This window comes from Nipponia nippon, unplaced genomic scaffold (genome assembly GCF_047370975.1).
Source record: "Nipponia nippon isolate SJK-2023a ecotype South Korea unplaced genomic scaffold, ASM4737097v1 scaffold_1, whole genome shotgun sequence".
Lineage (NCBI taxonomy): Eukaryota > Metazoa > Chordata > Aves > Pelecaniformes > Threskiornithidae > Nipponia > Nipponia nippon.
This window is the reverse complement of record NW_028262290.1, coordinates 139,741,106-139,766,506: the sequence shown is the minus strand read 5'-3', so window position 1 is coordinate 139,766,506 and position 25,401 is coordinate 139,741,106. Positions and strand designations below refer to the sequence as shown.

At 41.8% G+C, this 25,401-nt stretch overlaps 1 protein-coding gene across 3 annotated transcripts in view; it reads right to left on the bottom strand.

The window, feature by feature from the left end:
- Positions 1–18,148, bottom strand: part of SLC25A13 (solute carrier family 25 member 13) — a 102,300-nt gene extending 84,152 nt beyond the window's left edge. The window contains exons 1-3 of one of the 3 annotated variants that reach the window (XM_087757987.1): positions 18,110–18,132; positions 15,753–15,767; positions 11,941–11,955 (exon numbers count right to left, since the gene is read on the bottom strand). In XM_087757987.1, coding sequence (XP_087614113.1) covers positions 11,941–11,955; positions 15,753–15,767; positions 18,110–18,121 — 42 coding nt within the window. In that variant the 5' untranslated portion in view covers positions 18,122–18,132. Of the gene's footprint in view, positions 1–11,940; positions 11,956–15,752; positions 15,768–18,109 lie in introns of all 3 variants that reach the window. The other 2 variants (XM_087758068.1, XM_087758133.1) reach the window with 2 other exon arrangements.
- Between the last annotated feature and the right edge of the window lie 7,253 nt (positions 18,149–25,401).

Genomic DNA, 25,401 nt, shown 5'->3' with positions numbered 1-25,401 from the left:
CTGTAAAACTAGCCCAATACTAAGGTAAAAATAGCTAGGCATTGTCACTGCTCAGCAAAATTGTTTAACAAAAGGAAAAAGCATCATACTGTGACCAATACTACTATCCACTCCAAACTTTAAGCATGTATCAGAAGATACGGTTAGGAACAAACTGGACTATTAGTTTGTAGTCAGCCTCTGCACTAGGACAAAGATGCAATTGCTGTCATTCCTACAACAAAATATGATTCACTACGCTACAGCGAGAAACTGAATCCGAAAACCAACTCTTTGTGAAAAACAGAAACTTCTCTTTCACTTTTCATGTTGCTATCAGAAAAAACTCAGTTCTCCAATCACTTTCTCTACCTAGCTATCACAAAGTGCTACACTACTCTCCATCAGTCCATCTTCTTTCTCAAAGTAATATTCCCTACTGTCTCATAGCTCCTCTACAACACGTTTTTACTCAGATGTTCTTCAGGACTGTGATCCAAAGATACACAAGAAAGCTACTTTGCTATGGCCATTATGTAATATTAACATATCCCAATGCATCTCAGCAAACTAAACCTCACCACTCACTTGAAGAAATGCAATAACTATACGTAAGATATATTAGGGGTTCTTCAATAAACAAGTTTATTTCCAGATGAGCTACTAATGAGAATGGTCAAATGACATTTCCATCAACTCATGGGTATTTTTCAAGAATATCCCCCTCCCGCTCACCATAGATGGATGGGATGATAGATACTAACACTCTTACTTTGCTCTCCCTTTTGCTTCCTTACACCTTTTGGAAATGGAGGCATACCTCAGCATTACAAATGTCAACCTGCTAAAACATATTTGGTGGCTACCTCAGCCCAGTTTATAGACTTTCCCTTTTGATTCTCTCGGGGCTTGTTCTGTTACAGCAGTGCTATTGTACAACCAGTGCACTGACCATAAGCTCAAGACATCAACTGCCTCACGTTCATCTTCCAAAAGTGGTCATCCCAGTGTTAACAATTCATCTTCTAGAGCTAAACTTCAGGCTCATATCTGGCAGGAAAATAGTCATCTCACCCAAAGAAGCAAAGGATAGGAAAACTCTCCAGTGTAACAGCAAGATCAAAAGTAGTTCCTGGAGGAAGCAGAAGATTGGATACTTGCTATCACTGAAAAATTTTCAGAGAGAAGTGGCAGACTATTAGAGTAGCATGAATTTTATCTGGCACCCAATGTTATTAGCGTAAAATAGGTATTTGGACCAGAATTAAGCAATGGGTAAGCCACAATTAAGACAGAAGGCCATTTAACACCATGTTTTTCACAAGGTGGCACCTTCGGGAAGCATCATCTCACAGCTATGCAGAGCACCAGTGAGCTCTGGGAGAGCCATTGCTGAATGCAACATACAAACTACTAATGAGCCTCTCCAAGGTCCCCATGCTCATGGTGCTCAAGGTTCCCAACAGCTCACAGCTCAACAGAGACAACTACTCCTGGTTTCACCTGGATCCTGGCTCCAGCCCCCAACACCCAAATGCTCACTCTGCCCCTGGCATGGCACAAAGCAGCTTTTACAGCCTAAATGATCATGTGCTTCTACCAGAGGAGTCACAAACAAAAGATACAAAACAATAGATATGATGCTGCACCACCAGGGAAAATCTTGAGAGTCCTGCACCGCGCCTGATACTACGCAGTGCACACAGTCACCTAGAAAGAAGTGTCCCACACTTTACCTGACACCTTCATAAATTACAGAACCAAGACAGCAAACAATGGCAGGAATAGACACCCTGAACAGTGTTACAAAAGGTTTCTCCATGATTTTCTCTCCCAGATGTCAATGCAATGGAAGTTATACTGTGACCCAAGGTCCCAGTGAGCGAGCAGGATCGTTTGCAGCAATAAACAAAAACCTGCTGCCCTTTGAAGAAAGCAAACCTGGAGCAGTGCCATACAGGGGTATCATAACGGAATGATTTGGTCTTAGGTAACTACTAATTCCGTGATAAGGAAAAAAAAATTATACGGATGTGCAATCAGTGCCTATAAACTTGTGGAAAGGTCTGTCTGAAGTTGTTGCTAGAGTAACTGTTGTTATTTGTGACTGCATGCTTGTGAAGGAGCAAGTGAAAGAAATGCGCTGGAGAAAAGTTCCTATACGTTACATGTCTTGACTAATAATTGCGTGACAGGAATTATGTAGGAATAACTGACAGGTAAATGTATTTTGTTTCGGTGTTGTGTTTTCTTCTTTGAACACAGAAGTTCACTTTTCAAGATCCTATTTATAATCAAATCCATCTATTCAACTCTATTCAGAATGCTACACCTCAGCAGCTCAGAGAACTGGGAAGGGTGTGGGAGTGGGCATGAATCCCTATGTGTGCATGGATCCAATTCTACAACCTTAAAAAGAACAAGACAACTGCACAATGGAAACAGCATCACACACAAGAAGCAAACTTATTAAAGGCTATAAATGATGGAATTCAAAAGAAAATCTTAAGTCCTGCGGTCAGGAACCTTTCCTTATAGCTAACAAAATTAACAGCAGCGTTCCAACACATGCTTGGGCAAATAACGACACTGCGCTACTTGAAACAATAAGAAAAAAAAAAAGCATAGGTTCTTTTTTTCGTTTCTTTTTTGACTGTACAGCACTCAGCACAGTGGAGTACTGGGTTATGGGGAGCATGGCCATGCTCTGCGACAGCTGAAAGAGTCACAGTGACTATCCACCCTTCTCAGTTAAACATGCTCGTCATCCTCTGACTATGGAAAATCTGGACCTTCAAATAACAAAATATCTCTCTCTCCCTTAAAGATTTTTACCTGTCATCTCAAAACGCATATGCCAAAATACGAGTTTGCAAACATGCTCTCTTTTACCTGCAAGCAACGGTATCACTGTTTGTCCGACTCCCATCATATTCAGTTTTAAATTATTAGATCGCCTCCCTGAAGACAGGGCAATTACAAAGTGAAGGCAGTTTAACGTTTTCTTTTACAATTCTTACCTTCAGTATTAACAATAAACAAATGCTTGGTGCTTAAATATTAGCAGATTGCACAGTTGCCACAGGCCACTGTGGGCACATGACCTTCATTCTTGCTGAGGACCTGAACAGAAAGTTGAAGCTATCAAAGAGGGTACTTGGAAATAATTTGCAGTTTCATGTCGGAATATCAAATAATCCAATGAAGACCTAAATTGTTTATGTAAGGCTGTGACCGTAATACTAAAGGTTTATCTGCCAGTGACTTGCCGCAACTCAGTCAAAATTGTCAGAGAGTTCATAACTGTCCATAATTTGCAAAAGTTGTGAGATACCTGGCAACAATAATTAAAAACGTCTCATCTCCTTAAGAAACTGCAGAAACTTTTCCAGCATTTTAATATATTTTAATTAGAAACTATTCTGATTTTAGCTTGAATGATTTTGGCTTCTTATGTGTGAGCCTATTTTATTACATATATTTGCACAAAGCAATAACTGTTTCATTAAAACATTAAATTTACTTCTGCTGCATAGCCTTTGGAATATTTTTATGAGACCATTTGGTTGCAGTGGAAATGATGATGATGTCAAACTGAGCATTCTGATTTAAAGATAGGAATTTTAAAAAAAAATCCTAAAATTACTTGCAGGCAGGCAGGTTTAGCAGAGCGAAAACCAGAATTAAATCATTTTTGTTTGCCAAGAAAAGGATTTCCATTTTCTTTGGGGGCATTGCAGTTAAACTAAAATCTAAAAATGCCAGATTAACCAAACACAGAGCAGAGTTTAAGATACTAGAGAAATTCTAGCACTATTCTTTCAATGTCTCATTAACCAGGAGTTCTTCCATTTCATTCCTTGGACACTTGGGTTGATGTCAGCATCCTGACATCATCAAACAAATTCAGAGCAGTACGTCTGCCGTCTCACAGTATGCTACTGGTATCAGATGACAACATAGTTCCCTTTTTGTCATCAACTGTCAAAAATGTAGTAAAATTCCAAAAAATTATTTCTGACCAGTTGATCAAGCCCTTTGAAACACAAAAGATTAATGCTTTGCCTCATGAAAACGCTGGGTGATCAATCAGTGGTTACTCTTCACAGCTTTCTCAACCTGTGCCAGCCCAGTAAGTCTTCAGTCAACAGAAAAGCCAAGAGACCTCACACTACTTTTCATTATATATCCCTTTGTTCAATCAAACTGTTGGGCACACACCACACAAAGTACCCCCAGGCCTTCAAAGCCACAAAAGAATTGTAGACACATATTCTGTATAAAACTTTCTAAAAACACTGAAGGAAAATAGTGTATTTGACAGTCTTTTTGTGCGTACTTTGCTAAGCTCCTTCCATGATTTTCAAAAGTTCAGTGCCCTCTTTCCCTCCTTCCCTCCCCACCTATCCACAAGAAAAAAGGAAAAAGCTGGTTTACTATCCTTAACTTGTCAATGGCACACAGAATAAGGAACTATTAAGTGCTATTTTAATTTTACAGTATTTGGGTTGAATGTTTACACACTTGAGAATTAAGTATTCTGGTTTGGGCTATTCTTATAACTGAGATACTGAATCTACTGGTTACATGTAATGGAACATCAAAAGCAAATTGCAAGAAGTTTATAGTCACTATCATTTTCTTTACTGTGAGAAGAAAGGCCCAATACTTTTGTAGTACAACATTCACAATGCAGAAAAGACTGAACCCACTGTTACACACCAGTCATCCTTGAAAGAAAAGATGCAGCCCAAGTAACCGATTTGGGCATGTGAACAGAGTAAAAGCAATTGTAGAAAGTTTGTTGTTGCCATGTTTTTCTTCCTTTTGAACAGCATCAACATGGGATTAATTCATGATCTTTACAAAGTAGTTTCCAGTTAGACTGACACACAATGGCAAGCAGCGTTAGACAGGTGAAGTGACAGGAAGGAGGAAGGCTGACTTGATGTCAGTGACAAAAACTATTTTAATGGAAATGTGAAATTATTCAAAAATTTCTTCCCCTAAACACGTGAAGATTTCTCTAGTCAGATTCAGACTGCACAATGGGCTGAGAGCAGGAATCAGCCAGACACAGTATTTTTACATGCCGCGTTTTTTCTAATGGTTTTTCATACTCAGTGCCTCACTTAAAGGTTTCTTCTGCCAAAGATCTGTTAAATCAGTGATGTTCCATCAAACAGTAGTTGTCAAACATGATAAAGACCTACAATAATAAAATACGTGACCAAGAGGTTTTAGTAACTGAGGATCCGGGGAAGAGTGGAAGTAGGTCATATTTCCAAGGCACAGAAAGATGACAATAACAAACAGCCTGCTGTTTGTTCAGTAATACTAATTTTCAGACCTCTTTTCTTCTATCCTAAAATCAGACCTATGTATCAGGTCATGCGAGGGACGGATGCGACAGGAAAGTCACGTAACAAAGGATAGATGATAATGCTTGACTGCTACTGCAGAACACACCTTTCAATTAAGTCCTCTAAGTAGGGAGTCTCCCACCCTGCTACCGATAGAGGACAACATCCTAGTCTGTCTCCCACACCATAACATCACACACCAGACCAGAGACTCGACTAAGAAGCTGTAGTGGGCACCTGGTGTGAAAGAACTGCAGAAAAAACACAAGGCAACACAACAAACACGCAAAAAGTAGGAAGAAGCATTAAGACAGGAGATTTCATTTCTCGGTGTAGGAAACCATGTGTGTGCACGTTTGAACACAGACCTCCAAACCAGAGTTGCGTGCGCAGACATAGAATCTTTGTGCCATGATCCTGCTGACGGCCTTTTATGTTTTGGAGATGTTACCTGCATTTTGATTAACACCTATCAGTCTCTGATGAAAGATGTAGTCACATGCTGCTCAAGCTACTCCAACACTGAATAATTTGCTCTAATTTATTCCTTAAAAAACTATTCCAATTTACTGCTTTACTTAGATCAAGTGGGCACATTTGCTAACTACCCAGAATTAAATATCCATTGACTGAGGCAAAAACCAAAAGCCCTGAATAAGTGATAGTTCTATTGGCTGAGAGAGTTCAGGGGAGTTGGGATAAGAACCAGCAACTTAAATAAGAAAACAATTAGAGTTTCTTTCTCCTACTGGCTGGATGATTGGCATTTGGCTCGGGACCATCCTTGTGAAAGCATCCTCCCCTGTTGACTAAGTGCACTTATAGGCAGTATGCAAACACTATCAGGAAGAAGGCAGAAAAATACATGCCCTTCTATGACTCCATATTCTGAAATCTACAGACATTTTTTCCAGTACACAACATCAGAAAGAAAAACAAAGAACAGACAGTGCTAGTTGTTGTTCTCTCCTCATCTCCTTGCAAAGCCAGCACTAAAAAAAGACTCCAACCTGCCAAGGAACCTTCTTTGAACCTTCCATTTCCTGATACATTTAAACTTATCCTCTCAGATAGAAATGAAGCTCAGCTCCAGGAAAGAACATTTTTAAATCTTCAGTGAATAAACATCAGGTAGCATTCACCTACAGAAATTGAAATATGGGAAAAGATAAATACAAAATTGTGCATGAAACTGGAAAGATCTGTGGTCGATGGCATTTTATACAACAATCTGAATTCCAGTAAATCAATTTCAATACGAAGGAAGTACCAACAAGATTACAGTGTCACAAACGGAGAGAAAGAAAGAATAATCTCTGTTGGGGAAATAACAAATGGAATTCAAATACAGCACATCACTGTTCTCATCCTTTTCCTAAAGTTTTCAGTTTAAGAAAAACTTGTTCAACTATATCAGAAATATTCAGAATTTGATCCCCTACGCTTCCCTCCCTGTGCAGTTCCACAACTGCTCAGAAATATTATGTTTTAAATTTGCTCCACGGCTGTTTAGCTCAACAGCAAAGGTTTTAATACTCCAGAACACTCATTACGTAAAGGCATCTGAAGGAGGAGGAGGGGGAAAAAGTCAGCTTCTATCTATTTGTAAGGTTGGCTAATAACTATGGTCATCTAGCTACACAACACCTTTGTCCATATTCTAGCTTTGGAATTAAGGTTGCTCTTTGCAATTCTTCAATTGCCCTAATCATCAAGGACATAAAAAACACAGGTGTAAAAAGCACGTGTATTACTCTTCTGATAGGTCCCCATAATTGCAAAAATAGCCTTTAAAAGCCTTGAAATTCTTATACTGATAAGAATTTTTTTAAAAACTAGACTTTACGAGTTTGAGGGTATATTATCGTCATATGGGATTGATTTACGGCAGGACCTGAAGATTGGAAAAAAATTAAAGAGTACATGCTAATACTCTTCAAGTAAAACTATTTTCTTAATACTTCTGTTTTGAACAGAAGACATAATCAAGTTCCATCTCTATAATTTGTGGCTAATCTCAATATAACCTAACGATAGCTCTACAGGTAACGACAACTCTAGGATTATCATTGCCGTCTTACCAAAACTTACACCTTAGCAGGTCAATCTAATTCTGTATTCTGGCAGCTTTTAGAAAATAAGATATGCTGGTCAAAAAGCATTTAATGTGCTTTAAAAAGGTCAGTTTCTAAAAGACTCTTCTTCAATTTACAACATATGATTAACCATTTGCCTCCCTGATCAGTCTGTTTTGCTGTCAGACATTCCTGTCCCAGATACCTGGGAGAGTTGCTGGAGCAGTACGTTCTTTATCTGCTTTCCATGAAGCACTGCACTTCACATAAAAAGGTGATCCTACATCTCTGAATAAAGACATGTCTGTGTGTTTCTCTCCACATTACAGCAAATTTAATTAATCTAGCACTATGCGATAAGATGCAGTGTCAACATCTTTTTTCACTATTTGCACCTCTTTTTAATCAAAGAGAAGCACTAATAATTCAAAAAGCACTAATATGGCTAGTAAGTCTTTACCTGTCCTAAGGACAGTTTGTGGAGCACGAATTAACAGTTTCAAGCGCCGCTGTCTGTCCTTTCATCGCAATCGCAGCCACCTAAAATATTAACAGTAAGAATGCCAAAAATGTGGAAAGACTAAGGAGACAAGACAGGCTCATATGAAAATCTGCAACATCTACTGATAGCAAGAGGTGATTTGGACACGAGTTGACTGAGAGCTTGGGTGAGAACCAAAATTGTTTCACCTTCTCAGCTTCCAAGCAGACACTGTGGTGTAACTATGCCCTATCTAAAACCAGATGAAGCTCTACCTGATGGAAAGCCCCAGATCCTCCAAAAAGCCTACATGTAAATTCAGTAAACTCAAGCAATGGTGCTTGAGAAGGAACACAAACTGTCAGGCATAAGAAAGGCTGCTGCAGGGACAAAAACACTCTCTATCCCATAGACAGCAGATGTGGAGAGTAAAGAAAATGTGTCACTTAGGAATGGAAATGTATTTTAGAATAACTAAAGCAATCGCAAGTTGCAGTGGTACTATTTATTACAAAAAACTCAGATTGGGTCAGTTTTCCAAACATGCTATCTGGGTTAAAAAAAAACCACAACGACGACTCCCATTAAAGGTCCCACGTGCCTGTTCCCAGAGGGATATAAACCTCCCTTCAGCTCTGGTCCAAAGCCTTTGAGATGGGGTCTCCTGCTGAAGAGATGAGCAAAGCACCAGCATTATTTACACTGACATGGGCTGGCTGGTAGGGAGCAAGACTGAGGTGATGTGGAGGTCACAGTCATAAAGGCAACAGTAACCTAAAACACACATACATGAAACCTGTTTGTAACTACGTTTTTCATTTTGGCCTTCATACATTTTAATATGGATAATTCATAAAATGCCACAGTGCTTAACAATTCATATGTGTATCAATAATAAAAAACCTGTAAGGATTACTGCATCGCATGCAAGGTTCCCTCATCTTCACCACTAAGGTCACTCCCCTTTACTCTCCCACATTTCCAAAGGGAGAAAAAAGCCTCAGAGAGTTAGGATTTCACCAGCTGCCCGACTTCTACAGGCTAAGACCGCAGTCATCTTCTGTGCGTGGTGCTGAGCTAGAATCAGCACTGTTAGAAAAATGTGTAGGGGCCAGCTAGGCTAATCAAGGCAAATACAACCATAAACTTGCCTAAAACAGGAGACAGTTATTCCTTCTACAGCAGTCAGTTCACATTTGAATACATAAATAAGCCAATCAGAGACATATCTTTTAAAAAACAAAAAAAAACCCCACAACACCGAACCATTTGCAAGGGCAGTCTGATTTTTTATTTCTGCTTCCATGGAAAATTCACATCAAAGTTTTCCTTTTAAAAATGCTCCTATCAGTCCAGTTACTGGGCTGTATAGAGAAAACTGGACAAAAGACTTTCAAAAAGTTTAGTATAAATATTTAAGAGAAAAATGGTAACAAAGTTTCCTTGGTGTTGCAGTTCCATTTTTTACTTTCCCTTTCTGAACATTTAAACTGACTGTTGCCCAATGGCATTTAATAACTAGTGGGTACATCAGTTGACCAATTAGTTCTATGACAATCTCAAAATTTTGCCTATGCAAAACTTAGGGTTACATCCCCATGCCTACGTTCTTGCACCATGCCTCTTACATAAAAAGCCCTAGCACCTGTACGGTTATCCCATCGTGAGTCAAGCATGAAGGGTTGTCATCGAATGAACCGCTTGATCCACAGAAAACACCACAGACCTACTTTTGGTAAAAAATAATTCCTTCTCATTTCTCTGCTAGGCAGTGCAAAATGCAAAAATGTCTATATATGCAAGGCAGTAGACAGTCCAACGTTGTAATACAAGACAATCCTTCACAGGTTTACAGCTTAAGGTATTTCTATGCTCAGTGTTACATTAGAGCATGCCATCCACATAACTCTCTATGCTGCTTTGCTATGAACCATGTTAGGGAACTGCTCTCACTTCGAACAAACAAAACCAATTTATATTAAAAAAAAAAAAAGCTGGGCTAATTTTGCTAAGTCAGTTACTCACTTTAATTCACTCCGGCACCATTACATTACCCTAGTATTGCTATTGAACATTTATCAAGTTGAATCACAGCTTCAGGGTTACCACTGAATTAAAAGCACAGAAACCTGGTGGTTCAGGAAACAGGCAGGTACCTCTTCACACCAACCCGACCAACAGAACGGCTATGTGAGTTCAGCCCTGGCATCAGAGCACAGAGACAATCAGTCCAGTATCAGGAAGGCAAAAAAGGCAAACAACAAGTCCCAGAGGCCTGATCTAGCCTAGTCTAAGACTCCAAAAAAGAATTAATAACCTCCTAAAACTACAGAAGTAGTGATGATAGTAAGAAGATTTAAAAATTATTTTTAAAAGGCTTGGCTGGGCATAAGTCTGCCAATCTCAGTGCTGTCCCTACAAATAAAACGTGTGTTTGTGTGTTTGCAAACTCCACTTTGCTCGGCCTCTGAGGGTCAGATCCATTAGCACGCTCCACTACCTCAGTCACAGCATGATGCAAAAAACAATCCATCTACGAGCAAAACGGCACATGCGATTTAAGTTTTTTAGCATTCCAGAAGTTCCACCAAGGTGCACATCCAGAACTGCCACAGCCCTGGCTGAGCACGTGCAGACATTTCAGATACACTGACCAGGCCTCCCCACTCCAGCCCAGCAGCCATGCATGCAACACATCTAATGTGTGTTGGCAGAGCTGTATTAAGCATCAAGCACGGCAAGCCTCCGAAACCGTGGCAGGTGGAGGTATCGTTCATGCAAAATGCACAAACTCCATTGGCAACAGAGAATCCAAATCTTCCCACTCCCAGCTGGGTGCCCTAATTGCTAGCAACTGCATTGGGTTCTGGCCCACTCCCCTGTCCCCTCAGCGTCCCTGCCTGAAATAGAGATGTAAGCTTTGCTGTTTGAAGATCCTCCCCAGAGATCCCTATTTTTTTATTTCCCACTGGCTGACTTAGACGCTCCCTAGCCAGCATGCTGGCTGTTGCGATACCTGTTCCTGGGCACCTCAGGTAGGTTTCCTAATTTTACTTCCGAAGCCAAGTGGATAAAATTTAGGCATGGAGATCTTGATCTAGAGAACACCAAAAGCCGTCTTAGCCTAAATTCCAGGCTCTAGTTTTCACATGGCCAAGAGTAAGCCAGCGAGTAAGGCAGATCTCCAAGGAGACCCCCTGAGCTTGCTGGTGAGTATAGAAACAGCTCTTGCAGGCTGCCTAGGCATGCAAGACATCAGAAGCATACGAATCCAGCAGCTGAGGTTAAGCACCTCACAAGTATCCAATAAGAGGAATTTGATCAGGCTTGCAACAAGCTCTGTTTCTTCTGTTTCTTCTCTAAATGTACACAGCTTGGTGCACATCCATGCACTTCTCCACTCTCTCTCAGATGTTTCTTTTTTTACATCTTTAGAGAAAAAGAAAAATACTGACAACCCACTCCTTATGAGCAATTTCATCCTTTAACACACTGGGTTTTGTGCAGGCCAAGTAACATTTTTGGTAAAGAATATAATTGCAATTGCACATTTCTAAGGTATTGTAAATAGCATGAAATTGTTTTAAAATGTTATGAAAAATGCATTTGCAGTGTTCCTTTAAGTGTTTTAACAAAGCTTCAGTTGAAATTGCTTTATTCCAAAGCAATCGAAGATAGAGTATTTTTATAAGGACCTCTTTATTTCCCTGCAAATGACTGAGATACAAATACTTTCCAGAAAGAGAATGCACCTGAAAATATGCAACCTTATGTTGTACTAGCCATAGTTACCTAGCACCATAAAACGTCAGCTGCTCCGTTTCTGAAGATTGTGTCATAGCACGATTAGCAGAGTCACAGTAGTGCCCAGAGGCCTTATGCAAGTTTAGGTTTGGCGCCGTACAAACATCCAGGCTCTATTCAGTACACTCAAGCCATTCTATAGCCAAAGCAGCAGCAACTCCACAGATCAAAAGCAAAAATGAAGCTAAAATTAGGCAGCACATTCATGCCATCTTCCAGGAAATACGGTATCACATACCTCCTTGTCATACTCCTTGGACAACATAGATAAATAAAATAGATATAGGCCTAAACAAGCTGATCAGAAGATACATAGTTATCATTCAGGGCTGTAAGTTTGTCTACATTACAGGACCGGGAGGAGTGCCTTTCACGTATTGTTTGAAGCACACTTGGAAGAGCTTCTCTAACCTCCTGGGACACAAAGCTGCATAGAAAGAGGAATTCATTTCCCGATGTGATAAGATCCAGGTAAGTTAAAATACTTTTCAGCAGACATCACAACAGATGAGACGCACGTGAGGATGTACGTGGAACTGTTGGGTCCAGTCACGCTCTCCCAGAGCCATACATGAAGCGAGGTCACCCTGCAATTCCTCTTACAGGGACACCATAGTGGAAAAGAGCAAGTTTCAAAAACTGTTAAAACCACTGGCAGCTGCAACATGTGATCCCATCAGTACCTCTCTAACATATTAAAGACATAAATTAACCTCTTTCACCACCTTCTCTCTTCCCCACCTTGCTCTGATAAAGGAGGGAGGGGGGGAAATAGTAGTACAAAGAAACAGATAAACTCAACTAAGACAAAAAAAACAGCGTAATAAAAGCTCCTTTTCAGGGTAACTCGGCGTTCGCTGCAGAAGAGAGCTGTATGGAGTTTTTCCACAAGAGAATTGCTCTGTGAGTGGCTTCCCTGGGATTATTCTTGCCAGTCGGCCCCACAACTCACTGTGCACCTTGTGGGATTAGGACTCAAGCAGTCCCCTAAAGGTAAAGGTCATGAGCAAAGAGTTGTGCAGTGAAGGAAACCAAATTAAACTAAACACATAAATAACGGCAGGGAGGAGGGGGAAGGGGAGTAAACGATTTGCTTTCTTCTCTGTTTCAGTTGCAGTCATCATGCATGCTACTTTGTACTTAGAAAAGGTTTGAAGTTATCAACACATACAAATTCAGTGTCCCTTTATCAGGAAAATTCTGGTGTCTTAAGAAGTCAAGATGCAGTAATAAGTCATAAGCAGCATAAATGCATGTTTTTTCTGAGGGGGAAAGTGGAAAGAAGAGTCTCATGATACATAAGGTATTTAAGAATTTACACACTTATGCGCAGTTCCAAAATGTAACTACACATCAGCAAGCACCGCTGGACCTGTGCCAACTAGCAACAGGACTTTTCCATGTGGATTTTACATGGTGCTATCACATCCAAAAAAATTACCATAGTGCCATTAAGTGTCATGACGCTATGAAGTCTACAGTACACAAACTCAGTGACACTTCAGGGAAACAAAGATTCCCCTCTCCTTACTCACCAGCCACTTTTCCCCCCACAATTTTGATCTCACTGAGTGGCTGGAGCCTGTCCGTAAGGGACTCCACTCCTTTCACGGACACAGTAGCCCATCATGATGCTAGGATCCCTCACCTATTCCTTTCTGAGGGCCCATCGAATCCACATGCAATGCAATGCAATTCTTCTCTACCATTTTGCTGGAGGAAGGGAAGAATGGCATCAACAAGGACAAGAAGAGTGAATTCCGTTGTTCCCAGGCACATCCCACCCTACTGCTAGCACAAGGGAGAGGAGCATGGGAGAAGGGGCTGAACGAAGAGGCACAATGGAGCTGCACAAAGGAACACGCTGGGTATGCACGACAGCAAAATAACTGACATGGCATGGCTGCACCAGCATCTAATAGTTCCAGCATTGTTTGGAATCGCGTTCATTTAGAATGGCTTTGCCATGGTGTCTGTATTTCAGCCGTTGCTTATCCAAACTTCATTAATTCACATCACCCAGTGCAGGCATTGGATCATTTCTGCACACAAAAAGACCCATAGAGCCACAGCCAACAGCATCAATCCTTCACAGAACTCCACTTAATTTAGTCAAGGTGATGCATCTTGCAAGACTGGGGTGTTCAGTGGGAAATGTCTGACTATATTAACATCAAGACATACAGGCAGCCTGTGATGGGGACTAACTATTTTTGATATGAGAAGGTTTAGGATTTTAAAGGTAAATATGGCAGTAACTGGAAAAAACATGTAACTCCACTGATACAGCTTCCATAGTAAACAGTTCCAGAAAAACACAAGCAGAAAGAGAACAAAAAAATTGTTAAATATACCAAAACTGCATAACAAATTTTCTTTACCTTGCATTAGAAACATCCCAAATATTGTCATGTAAGTGAAGTCAGCAACAAATCTCTTTGTGTTACCTTATTGATATATTTCTGACAGTCAAGCACTTGTTCTTCAAAGGACTTATGCATGCACTTCAAATTAAGCATGCAAGTAGTCCCACCAGGTACTGATGTAAGGTTCATGCCTTCACTTGAACAGTCATTTTACAACTAGCTTTTTTAGAATGTGATATTTGTGTTCGTTTTGTTCATAAGACAATGATTTTAAATAATATATACATTCTAGGTAATGGAAGCAACCAGTATGTGCTCAATGGATAAAAGTTCACGCATGCACCAAGAAACAACCACATTAGAAAAAGAGAAATATAACACAGTATCTAAAAATCATCTCCTATATCAATACTGTGCAGTTCAATACAAGTATCAAAATGTATTCACATGCTATCCATAGCAGAGATGAAGTTTAATGGGGTACAAGCGATTCCATGCTAAGCCCACAGTTTTTACACAGTTTCTAAGCTTTAATTTATCCACTGAAATTATTCAAGTTTGGCATTTTCTTTAATGCAATTTTTAACTGTTTTGAGTGTAGCTTAGTGGTTATGAAATACAAAGTTTAAAAATATTACATATACCAGCTCCCGTTATAAATATCAGTTTCTGACCTTATGTTGAACAGACAAAGTAGCACAGTGCCAAAGGCAAAATCAGCTATGGAAAGAGGTCTCATTGAGAAGTACCTTAGAACTTCCCACTGGAAATAAGTTTATATTTGACCAAGCAGTAGGACTTTAAAAAGACAGCAAGTCACACTTGGCACATGCATGATACAACAGCTATGCCCAGAACTGTGTAGCAGCATCTGGACCAAGGGTAGCTTACATTCACTCAACACAGGCACAGTTAATTTTGCTGTAAAATACACACTGGGTGAATGGCAAGGGGCATTAGCTAGACTATGTAACTTCTCTTGAGAAGGCTCTGGCTAAAGGGTAGAAAAAACATTGTGATTGCATTGTTAAACACTCAAAATGAAGAAATAAAGCATGACACACTCTATAAAATGTCATTATTGCTCTGTACATGCGTTACCATAAAGACTTTCCACATAGCTTGTTTTCTGTGCAATTCAGAAAAAGAAGCAAGTACCTATGATGGTAATTTAATTACCAGTGGGGTAAAAATCTACTGGAACATCTCACCCGCAGTTTTTACTGGCAATTTGTGCAAATATAATTTACAGTTCAGTTTTCACGAAACACTTTCAGAAAATGTTTTCAAAGATTCAGAAAAGACACTGATGTGCAATATACATTGTATAAAACATGGTATAAATTGTAAGACACTGAGTAACGTACAATGAAGAAAATTAAACGGCACTGTAATGGACATGAAAGATTCCATGCACAAAAGCTTTGCCCATTTCTTGATACCTGAGTGCTTAACTATGCAGCCTTAACAGTATCCCGTTTGGGTTTTCCTTTCGACAGACTGAATTCCTAGAGTCTGCTTAAAATGTCAACAATTGAAATCTTGCAAGCACAGAACAATTACATTCAATCCCAAAGACTCATATGCCTAAAAGGGTGTAATTAAAAAATTAAAGGAAGCGGTCATGCAGGATACTGGCAAGGAAAAGGTACTGAAGGAATTTTAGAAAAATCATTTGACTCACCAGTCCATTGTTTGGCTGAGGTGAAAAAGGCAAACATTACTGAGATGCATCAGTGAGGCAGTTAGAACACAAATCAAGGCCCGTGCCTGCAAGCACATGTGAATAACTTCAGGCCCAGAAGCTCTTTACGTGGCAAAGTTATTCATATGTGTGCTTGCAGAACCAGAGCTCAGATGTTACCGTTAAGAGTACAAAACACTCACATTTTGCCACTGACTTCAATAAAAATAGAAATTCGTCTGTGTTTAACAGCAACTATTTCACCTTGAGAAGATAAAAACCCGTCAAGTCTCACAAGGTAACTTAATAATTAATCCATTCTAGCTGCTCCCAGCTCTATTTTTTTTTTTTAAAACATAAGTCTCAAAGCACACTCAAGCCTGCAGAAGCCATGCGAGGGCTGTAAACCCTGCAGTACAAAGTGCTGTATCTCTGTCTTGCAATGCACCAAGGATGCTTATGACACTAGTGACAAGCCATTACTCTTTATATCAGGTATCTCTCTGCCAAGCTTGACGTAATCAGAAACATACTACATTCAATTCAGTTTCTCCTCAAGTGTTGAGTCTTTTCAACATATGCTTGTAAAGATTTTGGTGATCTGAACTGTGTAATAAGCCAAGGCAAAAGAAAAAGGACCCCATGCAAATGTGTAGCATGGAGCACACATGTATACCAGATGAGACAAACACTAACTACATATGCAACATTTTTTAAGTGTATGTGAGTACTACGGATTGAAATGCATTGCAGATTAAGAACTGCTGCTTGGAGAGGAAAGGTAAGTAGATGGTTCATAAATTCAGTGAATGGAAGACTTTGAAGTCTTTTAACACCAAGAATTTGGTAAGATAAAACTGATGTGCTCTGTGTATGGACCAGTGGGCAATGAAAAAAGAAAAGCTAGACAGGACCGCTAAGATTTATAAATAATAAACATAAGATTTGGGGATGACTGTTTCATCTGCCCCAGCAGAGGAATCGTATGTTGCCCAATCCATTAAAACAATATGAATTTCAGATAACCTAAGTTCTCAGTGAGCAAAGGTGTTGACAGGAGCAGCTCTGTCATGGACTCACTGAAATAAAGGAGCGTACAACTCCGGCCAGACTGAGCACATGTGCTGCTTTGCGTTGTTTGGGTAAGCTTTGTTTTCTGATGCCTTCTCGACACAAGTTCCATCACTGACTTCCAAAAAAGCAGGATGTGGCCCAATTTTTTTAAAGTCTCAATATTCAAAAAAGAAACTTAATGAAAGCCTAGCAGTAAGTTTCGAAACATCAACACTACATATGAATTTATCTGCGATTAGAAGTGGAATACCTATTTTTATATGGCCTCAACCCAGCTAATGGCTAATTTTTTTTTCTGGGATGGAAGTATGTTATTGAGCAATTAATAAAAGTATTTCAATTCATTTATCCTTCTGAAACAGCAGAAAAGCCTAACTAACAGGTATCAATCTGACAGGAGAGTAGAGAGGCATGAAAGCAGTTGGAAATTATAATCAAAAGTGAAAACAGAAGGTAAGAACAGGTATATGGAGAAAACGGGAGAAAAAGCAAAAAGGGACTTTCACGCTAAGGCCTGCAAGTGGGGCAGGGCCAACACCAGCGCCCGCTCTGGGCACGGCGAGCCGACAAGGTGCTGACCTGCCAGCTGCTGCCCCAAGGACCCACTGCCTTCTCTCGCCCAAAAACAAGTGTATATGTAACACGTATGGATGTGTATTTTTATGCATCTACGATCTGTGTGCGTATGGCGGGGTGCTCACCGAGGCACGGCTGGGCCTAACGGCGCTCGGCGGAGCCGCGGCCGGGCCGGGGCGGGGGCGGCCGGCGGGGCGGCTGGCGGGCCGCGGCGGCGGGCCGGCCGCACCGCTGAGGGCCGCACCGAGCCGCGGCGGCGCCGGCACGGCGGGACCAGGCACCTCCCGCCTCCCCGGCAGCGGGAGGCGGCCGCGCAGTGTCAGGCAGATGGTGCATCACAAGCAGAGAGCAGGCCGGCTCTCCGGGGCGGGCAGGTGGGGATCCCCGCCGCGCCGCCTCTGTACCCGCCGGCACCGAACCCCGCCGGCCGGGGGGGCCGCCCCCGCCGCGGCGGCCCCGCAGCCCACCCCCCCTCCTCCCCCGGGGCCGGCGGCGAGGGGCCGCGGAGCCGCGACAATGAGGAGGAGGAGGCGCCTCCCGCCGAGTTTCGCCAAGGACAGGCCCGAGGTCAAACCCGGCAGCCGCCGCCTCCCGCCGCGGCCCCTTCCCCGCCGCCAACGGCCGCGCTGGCGCGCAACGAGAGCCCGCCGCCCGCGCCGCCGCCGCCGCCCGCGCCGCCTCCCCGCCCGCCGCCGGCGATGCCTTACCTTGGCAGCCATGCTGTGCCCGGCGCGGCCACCCCCTTCCCGTCCCTTCCCTTCCTCCCCTCCCCTCCCTTCCGACCGCGGCAGGCAGCTTCCCCGCCTGCGCACCAGCCCGCCAGCGCCGGCCGTCACCGCTCTCCCAGGCACGGACGGGGCGCTCGGCGCCGCCAGCCCATTGGCTGCACCCCGGCCGGCCCGGCTGCAGCCCGCGTGATCGCCCGGCACGGCCCGGCCCGGCCCGGCCTGGCCCGGGGCTGCGGGCCCGCGCTCTGCGCTCGGCCGGGCCAGGCGGCGGGAGATGCCGCCTCAGGGGCCGGCGGGCCCCGGCGTTTCGGGGCGGGCACCGCCTCGCCCGTGAGCGGTCCGTTTTACCTCGGGCTTTCTCCTCAGTGTGCGGCTGATGGCCTAGCAGCCTCCCGCTCGTCTCAGAGGGACCCCGGGCTCCGAGGGGCCCTGCAGCCCCTCCGGCCGCGGGGAGAGTCCCGAGTCACCGCGGCACCGATTAGTGACCCGTGCTGTTAACCCGAGGAAATGCCTGCACCGCGTTCGCAGGGCGCCGGGCAAGCAGCGGAAAGGGGCCAGACACCTTCACCGCAGCCATGCTGGTGTTGCACCTCACAGCAAGCCCTGCTCTCCTGCCCAGAGCTGTTTCCTTCCCCGCGAGCCGGACTGCTGTTTGAGGGATGTTTCATCCAGTTACTGTATCCCAAAGGCTTCATTCCGGGATGGCCCGAGAACGAGCTGTGCTTTCAACCAAATTTTGTTGGTGCCGTTTTAGTCCCTAAGTCAGTGTGAACGTGACATGGAAGCAGCCGCACTAGAGTCCACGGCTGTACCCAGGATGACCACAAGTATGGCACACTCGGCCTCACAGACAGTTTGCCGACTGTCTACAGACAGCCTGTCTGGGCATGTTTGGCAGCGTACCATTTGGCATGCAGACCCGCGGCTGCGACCAGGGCAATCGCCAGCCCTGCCGATGCCCGCTCTGGCTGGCCTTGGGGCTTCCGGCTCCTGGGGGGATTTTGGGCTGGCCTGAGGTTGTTAGTGCAGACAGGGAACTCGTCACGTGCGTGTAGCTAAAGGTTGCTTATAAGAGTAGCTGGGGGGTGAGGTTTTGCATTTATAAATGGGTATCAAGTTAGTCGTAGCTTTGAGGTGCATCTTCCAGCACTTTCCCTAAAGTGAGTTTTGTAAAGGTACTAAAAAGGCAGAGGATCTCAAAGTCAGATTTATTACAATATAAACCAGAACAATTAACTAATTAATTGTCTAATTGTCTTAGATGGGGACAGTAGAGAAATTAAAAGGATTCATAAATGCATCTGCCCTTTCCCACCCTATATCTTTACAGGATGTCTCTTTTTATGTTTGTTTTTCAGTCCAATTAATTAGTGACTTTCTGGTTTTCAGCAAATTATACACAGTCTCCTCTGTGTCCATCGGAAGTTTCTTCCATCACCTCTGAGGCCTGGCAGCACATTTACCTCCTTCACTTCTCAGCAGCCTTCCAATCTCTGCCTCTTGTAAAACCCTCCCACTGGCTGGATTCTCTTTCTTTCCTACCTGCCCCGCATCCATGTGCCCGCTGCATGTGCTCAGCTGCTCCGTGAGACAGCACAGCCTTTCTCTTCTTCCTGCATCTCCCTGACCTAGAAAACAGCAGTTAGAGCAAAGCAGACTTGGCGCCTTCCTCCAGCTGCACCTTTTCAAATGAACACAAAAAGCAGATTAGGTAGTGTCTATCTGCAAACAACTAGATGAGTAAATACTCTTACCTTGTCATAAATGAATAGATAACAGCAGTCCATTTATAAACAACGAAAATCAATCTCAGATTATTTTAATAATACCAGTAAGAAGAGAAAAATTACAGAGAGAAAATAGCATAACAATTGTCTTAGAATACAAATAAAACATTCTGTGAATATACAGAAGCCAGGATATTTAGATGTGAAACTGAAAGTCTGTCCTATTGAGCTTTATTTTTGTGAAAACATGCTTCAAAGGGATTTTTTTTCCATATTAAGACTGCTAAGAAAATTACTATAGTTCTCATGTTATACTGTCACATGGTCTTGAGTCAATTGCCAAGGCAAAACACAAGCAAAAAACCTGCCTATGTTTCAAGTAGACTAGTGGTGAAATTCAGAGAAGTCAATATAAAAGGATGACCCTGCAAAGCCTCATTCAGCTGCTCCCTAAATGTGACAGCACCTGAGCTTTTCTAGTACTTAGAATCATAGAATCATAGAATGCTTTGGGTTGGAAGGAACCTTTAAAGGTCATCTAGTCCAACCCCCCTGCAATGAGCAGGAACATCTTCAACTAGATCAGGTTGCTCAGAGCCCCATCCAGCCTGACCTTGAATGTTTCCAGGAATGGGGCATCTACCACCTCTGGGCAGCCTGTTCCAGTGTTTCGCCACCTTCATCATAAAAAATTTCTTCCTTATATCTGGTCTGAATCTACCCACCAGGTTGGACGGGGCTCTGAGCATCCTGATCTAGTTGAAGAAGTCCCTGCTTATTGCAGGGGGAGTGGACTAGATGACCTTTAAAGGCCCCTTCCTATATCTAGTCTGTATCTACTTCATTTCCCAGCCTTCAAGAGATGCCAGGTGTCTCAGGTCCTGAGCATGCCTTCAGCAGTGCCTTTGTCCCTGCTTACATGAAAAACAGAGTGCAATCAGCGTAAAGGATTTGGCCTGGCAGGTCTCTGACTGTGTCCGACGTGCACATACAAGCCCAATCTCCTTATCTTCATAGAAAAGGCAGGGAAGGATAATGTTCACTTTTAAAACGGCATGCGATATGACCGTAGTAGATTACAGCACTCTCTTTGGCTACATAAGCAACTTGTTTTCAAAGTCTGCTGTTGACTGAGGTTAGATTCAGGCCCATGTGTCATACTCCTTTCAGTATGTTTTAACCACAAAGCCATAGACTGCTCTGGGGAATAGAGGAGGAACATTTTTCATTCTTTCTAGTGAAGCTGTGTCATTGTGCAGAGGAGAATCCAAAATCAGCTGGACTGGACAGAAGCGTCACTCTTCTGTATGGTAAAATTGTGAGTCAGTTTTCATTGCAAAACATAGAAGCATTTCTTGGAGAAGTTAGGAGATTGTGTCTCCTCAACCAATGGCTGTTTCTGTGTCTTACACATAACACTCTCAAAACAGAGCACACAATCATTCCAGGGCTCCCCTCTGCAATGAGAAACGACCTAGAGTTAGCTCCTTCTTGTGCCCTCTTCTGATACAGGGCATCTTGAGTTTGTTTGTACATATGGGGACGGGTTTTGCAGGAAGAACTGTAGCTTGTTTCCAAAATAAGCCACAACCTAGTATCTGGACACTGTCCTTGAGGTGAAAAATTAGGTTTTGATTGTTTTCATGTAGATGAGGGAATGAGAGCTGATTCACTACTTGATGTTTTAACTATTAGGGTATTGTATAGCAGGGCAACCGTATCTCGATAGGCACATGTGATCTTTGCTGAGCTTATTAAAGATTACCCTGGGGAGACTAACAGCCTGGGGCTCATGATTTTTTAGACTTGATAAAGGACTGGTAAAGGATCACCATTTTCCTATTGACTAGTGTAAGGCAGAGCTCAGTGTGCTAGCTATTTTGGATCTTATTCTGACATTCATTACTCTATCATTTCTGTTACCATGTTCTGGATTTTGCACTGTCAGACAGATGCCTAAAATACTGTATGTAGCTTAAAGGCAAGAAAATATCTTCTTGGATCTGGAAAGACCTGAGTGCAACTGGAGAGATCTGGAAAGGGCTGGATCTGGAAAGATGAGATCTGGAAAGATCTGGGTGCACTGAGTACCTTGGTGAAAGGCTAAGGTAAAGCAAAGACTGACCCAAGGCCCTCAAGACCTATGATACTATCCAAATTACTGAGCTGTTTTCCTCAGTATACCTTCTGTCTGCCCCACAACGTAGTAATTGTCTTCCAGGAGGCTTCTTTTCTGTTGTATTATACATACAGCAGCATGGATAGCGTGCTGTATGTTAACTTACCATAAAATTTGCACCAAGTATGTCTTCCTATAGTAAACAAGTGGCCTCATTCCTAGTGGGAAAGAGCTGAATGTTCAAAAGAAATGAGCACAAGGTTCTCCTGAGCAGATTTTGTGTAAATAGTTCTTAAAACTCTTTATTGACTCCTCTCCCTCAGTGAAGCCTCAAGGAATTGCATGAAGCAGTGTCCCCTTCCTTAGGTCAAGGGTTTGGTTGGGTTTTTTTGTTGTTTCTGTGTTTGTGTGTTTTGGGGTTTTTTTAATAAAGGATGTCTGGCTGATGTGAGTTATCGCATCGGTTTTAGTGAATCTTAGCCAAGAATTTGTGCTCACACAGTAGGCCTAAGCCTGAGAATTTCTCTAATAAAATAAAGTATGACTCAGTTTGAATGAATCATTCACAATTCTTCTTTCTCTGTTTGGAGAATATTCACAGCAGATCATGATTTCCTCAAATATATTTGCTGTTTTTCTGGTTATTTTATAACATTATCTGATGATTGTCGGTGTTTCCTTTTTTGCTGTTGTTTTTTTAACACATCACACATATTTGTAATTTAAACCCTGTTGTTTATCTGTGATTGCTGAGGAGGTCAGCCAAACATGATCTTGTTTCCTAAAATTCATCGTCTATCAGTGTTTCTGCCAGTGAAGAACCAAACTGGTCATTTAAATAGTTCAAGGAAAAGTGAGCATAAAAGCAGCACATAGAAATATGAATTCATTTAAAAATCCATACAAATGGTAGTATATTTTCATGGCTTTCCCATCTCAAAATACGACACTATCCTCCACTGTGTGTATTACGTCTACCAGGAGAGAGTGGAATTCACAAAGTTGGAAGGAGACAGCTGTGATTCTGTCTTACGGCTGATAATGGCATTTACACAGACATTACTGTTAAAATGGAACACTTGAAAATGTTTTACCAGGGCTATGTTTTAGAAATGCATCTGAAATAACTCGGGAAACATTGATGCTGATGATGAATAGAGGGTTAATTCTTCTGTTGGTGTAAATCAGCATAGCTGGTAGATTTGTGCTGATTTACTTTGGTAAAGCCCAGAAAATAGAGGGGATATATGACAAACAAAAGATGCTATATTTATTTCATAAGTGAAAAATACTTCATAACTCAGGCACACCATTGGCATGAATAAGTTATGAAAAATCTTCACAGCCAAAAGAACATAATCATCCTTCATGTATAACAGATTTGTTTATTCTGTAAAGATTCATTTCAGTTGATTAATTATCAGTATCTGCTGATGGTGGAGGTAACAAGCCATCTCTGATGAGAGAATCATTTTAGGACATGCTCAGAATATTTTATCACCTAGCACAAGTTGTGTATGCTTAGAATATTTATCATAACGTGTACCAATAGTATCGCATTTTTAAAGCTAAGTACTGAATGTAAATTATATTGCAGATATAGGACTTATCTATATTTTTCTTGGTTTTTTTTTTTTAATAAGGGGGATATAAAAAAATAAATTGAAACACAATAACAGTTGTGTTTGCATGTCAAGTGCTGAACTGTGCTGCTGCATTAAATCATTGTTATTCTGAACCAGTAAAAAATTTGCATAAGTGCAAATGCCAGCTCCTAACAATACCATCAGAATTGTTTCTGCTTACACCAAAGCCAATCTGTACCAGCCACATTGCACGCTCACCGGCCGTTATTCACAGATGGAAGTTAACAAGATGGAGGTTTATCAAGGGGTAAATTACCTTCTTTTTCTTGCAATTCTATTTATTAAGTAAACAAAATTGCAACACCAAGTTAAAATGCCAAAAGAGGGATTAGATCTTCTCAATTCTGAAGCATTTATGAAGAGGAAAAAATTATAATAAATTTGTCAATCACTGCAAAATAAAGAGCAAAAGTAGATCAGATTCTCAACACAGTATATTAATTTGCTGCTTATAAAGTTAACCTAGTCACCAAAATACCTAGAATGTAAAGCATTATCCATAACAAGATAGATTGAAATCTGTTAGCAAAACCATTTGCCAAAATGTTGGTCATATTTGAATAGCCACACTACTGTAACCAGACTTTACTCACAGAAGAGACTGGGCATCATTTAATGGAACATGTGTCTGTCTATGAAGCGTATCTATGAATGTCTGCACACACTGAACATACATTGTGTGCAAGAAGACAGCTGGATTTTAATTAGCCAAGTCTTTGCAGAAAGTAGTCGAACCTCTGCAAAGTTTTGTACAAAGCACTGACTTTCTCTTAGCTTCAACTAAGAAGCTAAGAGAAAATCGTGTTTGAAAATATAAACATTTGGTCATCTTGAAACTCAGTGTTTTCTTTCATTTTCCAGCCAAAACCCATGGTTTTTTATTTTCCATGGAGATACAACATTTATTAATTATTAGTACACAGTTCCAGAGGACCACTATGAGCTAGTCTTTTTCCACAGCTCCGGAAAGATGATCTAGCTCAAAAAAACTCATTAAAGCCAGCTGGAGCTTTTCCATTAGTTTCAGCCCTTTGCTTAGTCTCTAAGAATATCAACCACCTAGGTATTTACGGCTCTCCGTTATCAGCGTATCCCAGCTTTTGGTATTTGTTTTCTTAAAGCGAGCTGGATAAAGACAAAAGTTCAAAAGGTTTTTAATGACTTACAAGACTGGAAGCGTTGATAACAAGGGTGTTTGCCTAGGAAAGATGATAACTTCTAATTACTTGGAGCACTTTTTTTTAATTTGATTACCAAGAACAGCAGATCACATTGCTTTTGTATGTATCTGGTCAAAAGTCAGCTGTTAGCCAGTTTCAACCTTGCCTGAGAGAAAAGTAGCGGTCTCAGCGGTATTACATTCCTTCAGATTTGGTAAAAAACAGCAGCCTGATAAAGAATAAAGATGTCTTATTGCTCCTAGTGAAGAATAGACTACATTGTAAGTTCATCTCTTAATAGACTCCAAAGAATCCATATCCAGAGAGGAAAGCCTAACCATGGGGGAAGATGTCAGCCCAGCTACTGATTTCTTTGAACTCCAGAAGAATTCACAGGAAATCAGACTTTCTGGGTTGCTCTGCTCACATAGCTGCTTGCTTGGTGGATTGATTCTCTCCTCTTCTTTCGTTTTGTTTGTTGTTATTTTCCGTTTGGTTGGAACAAGGCTTGGAGAGATTGGAAGAAACCATCTGGATGTATGGTTTCATACTTCAGAAACAGGCATGATATTTCAGGATGAGTTGTATGATCGGCGGTGACTCAGTACAAATGTGTCGT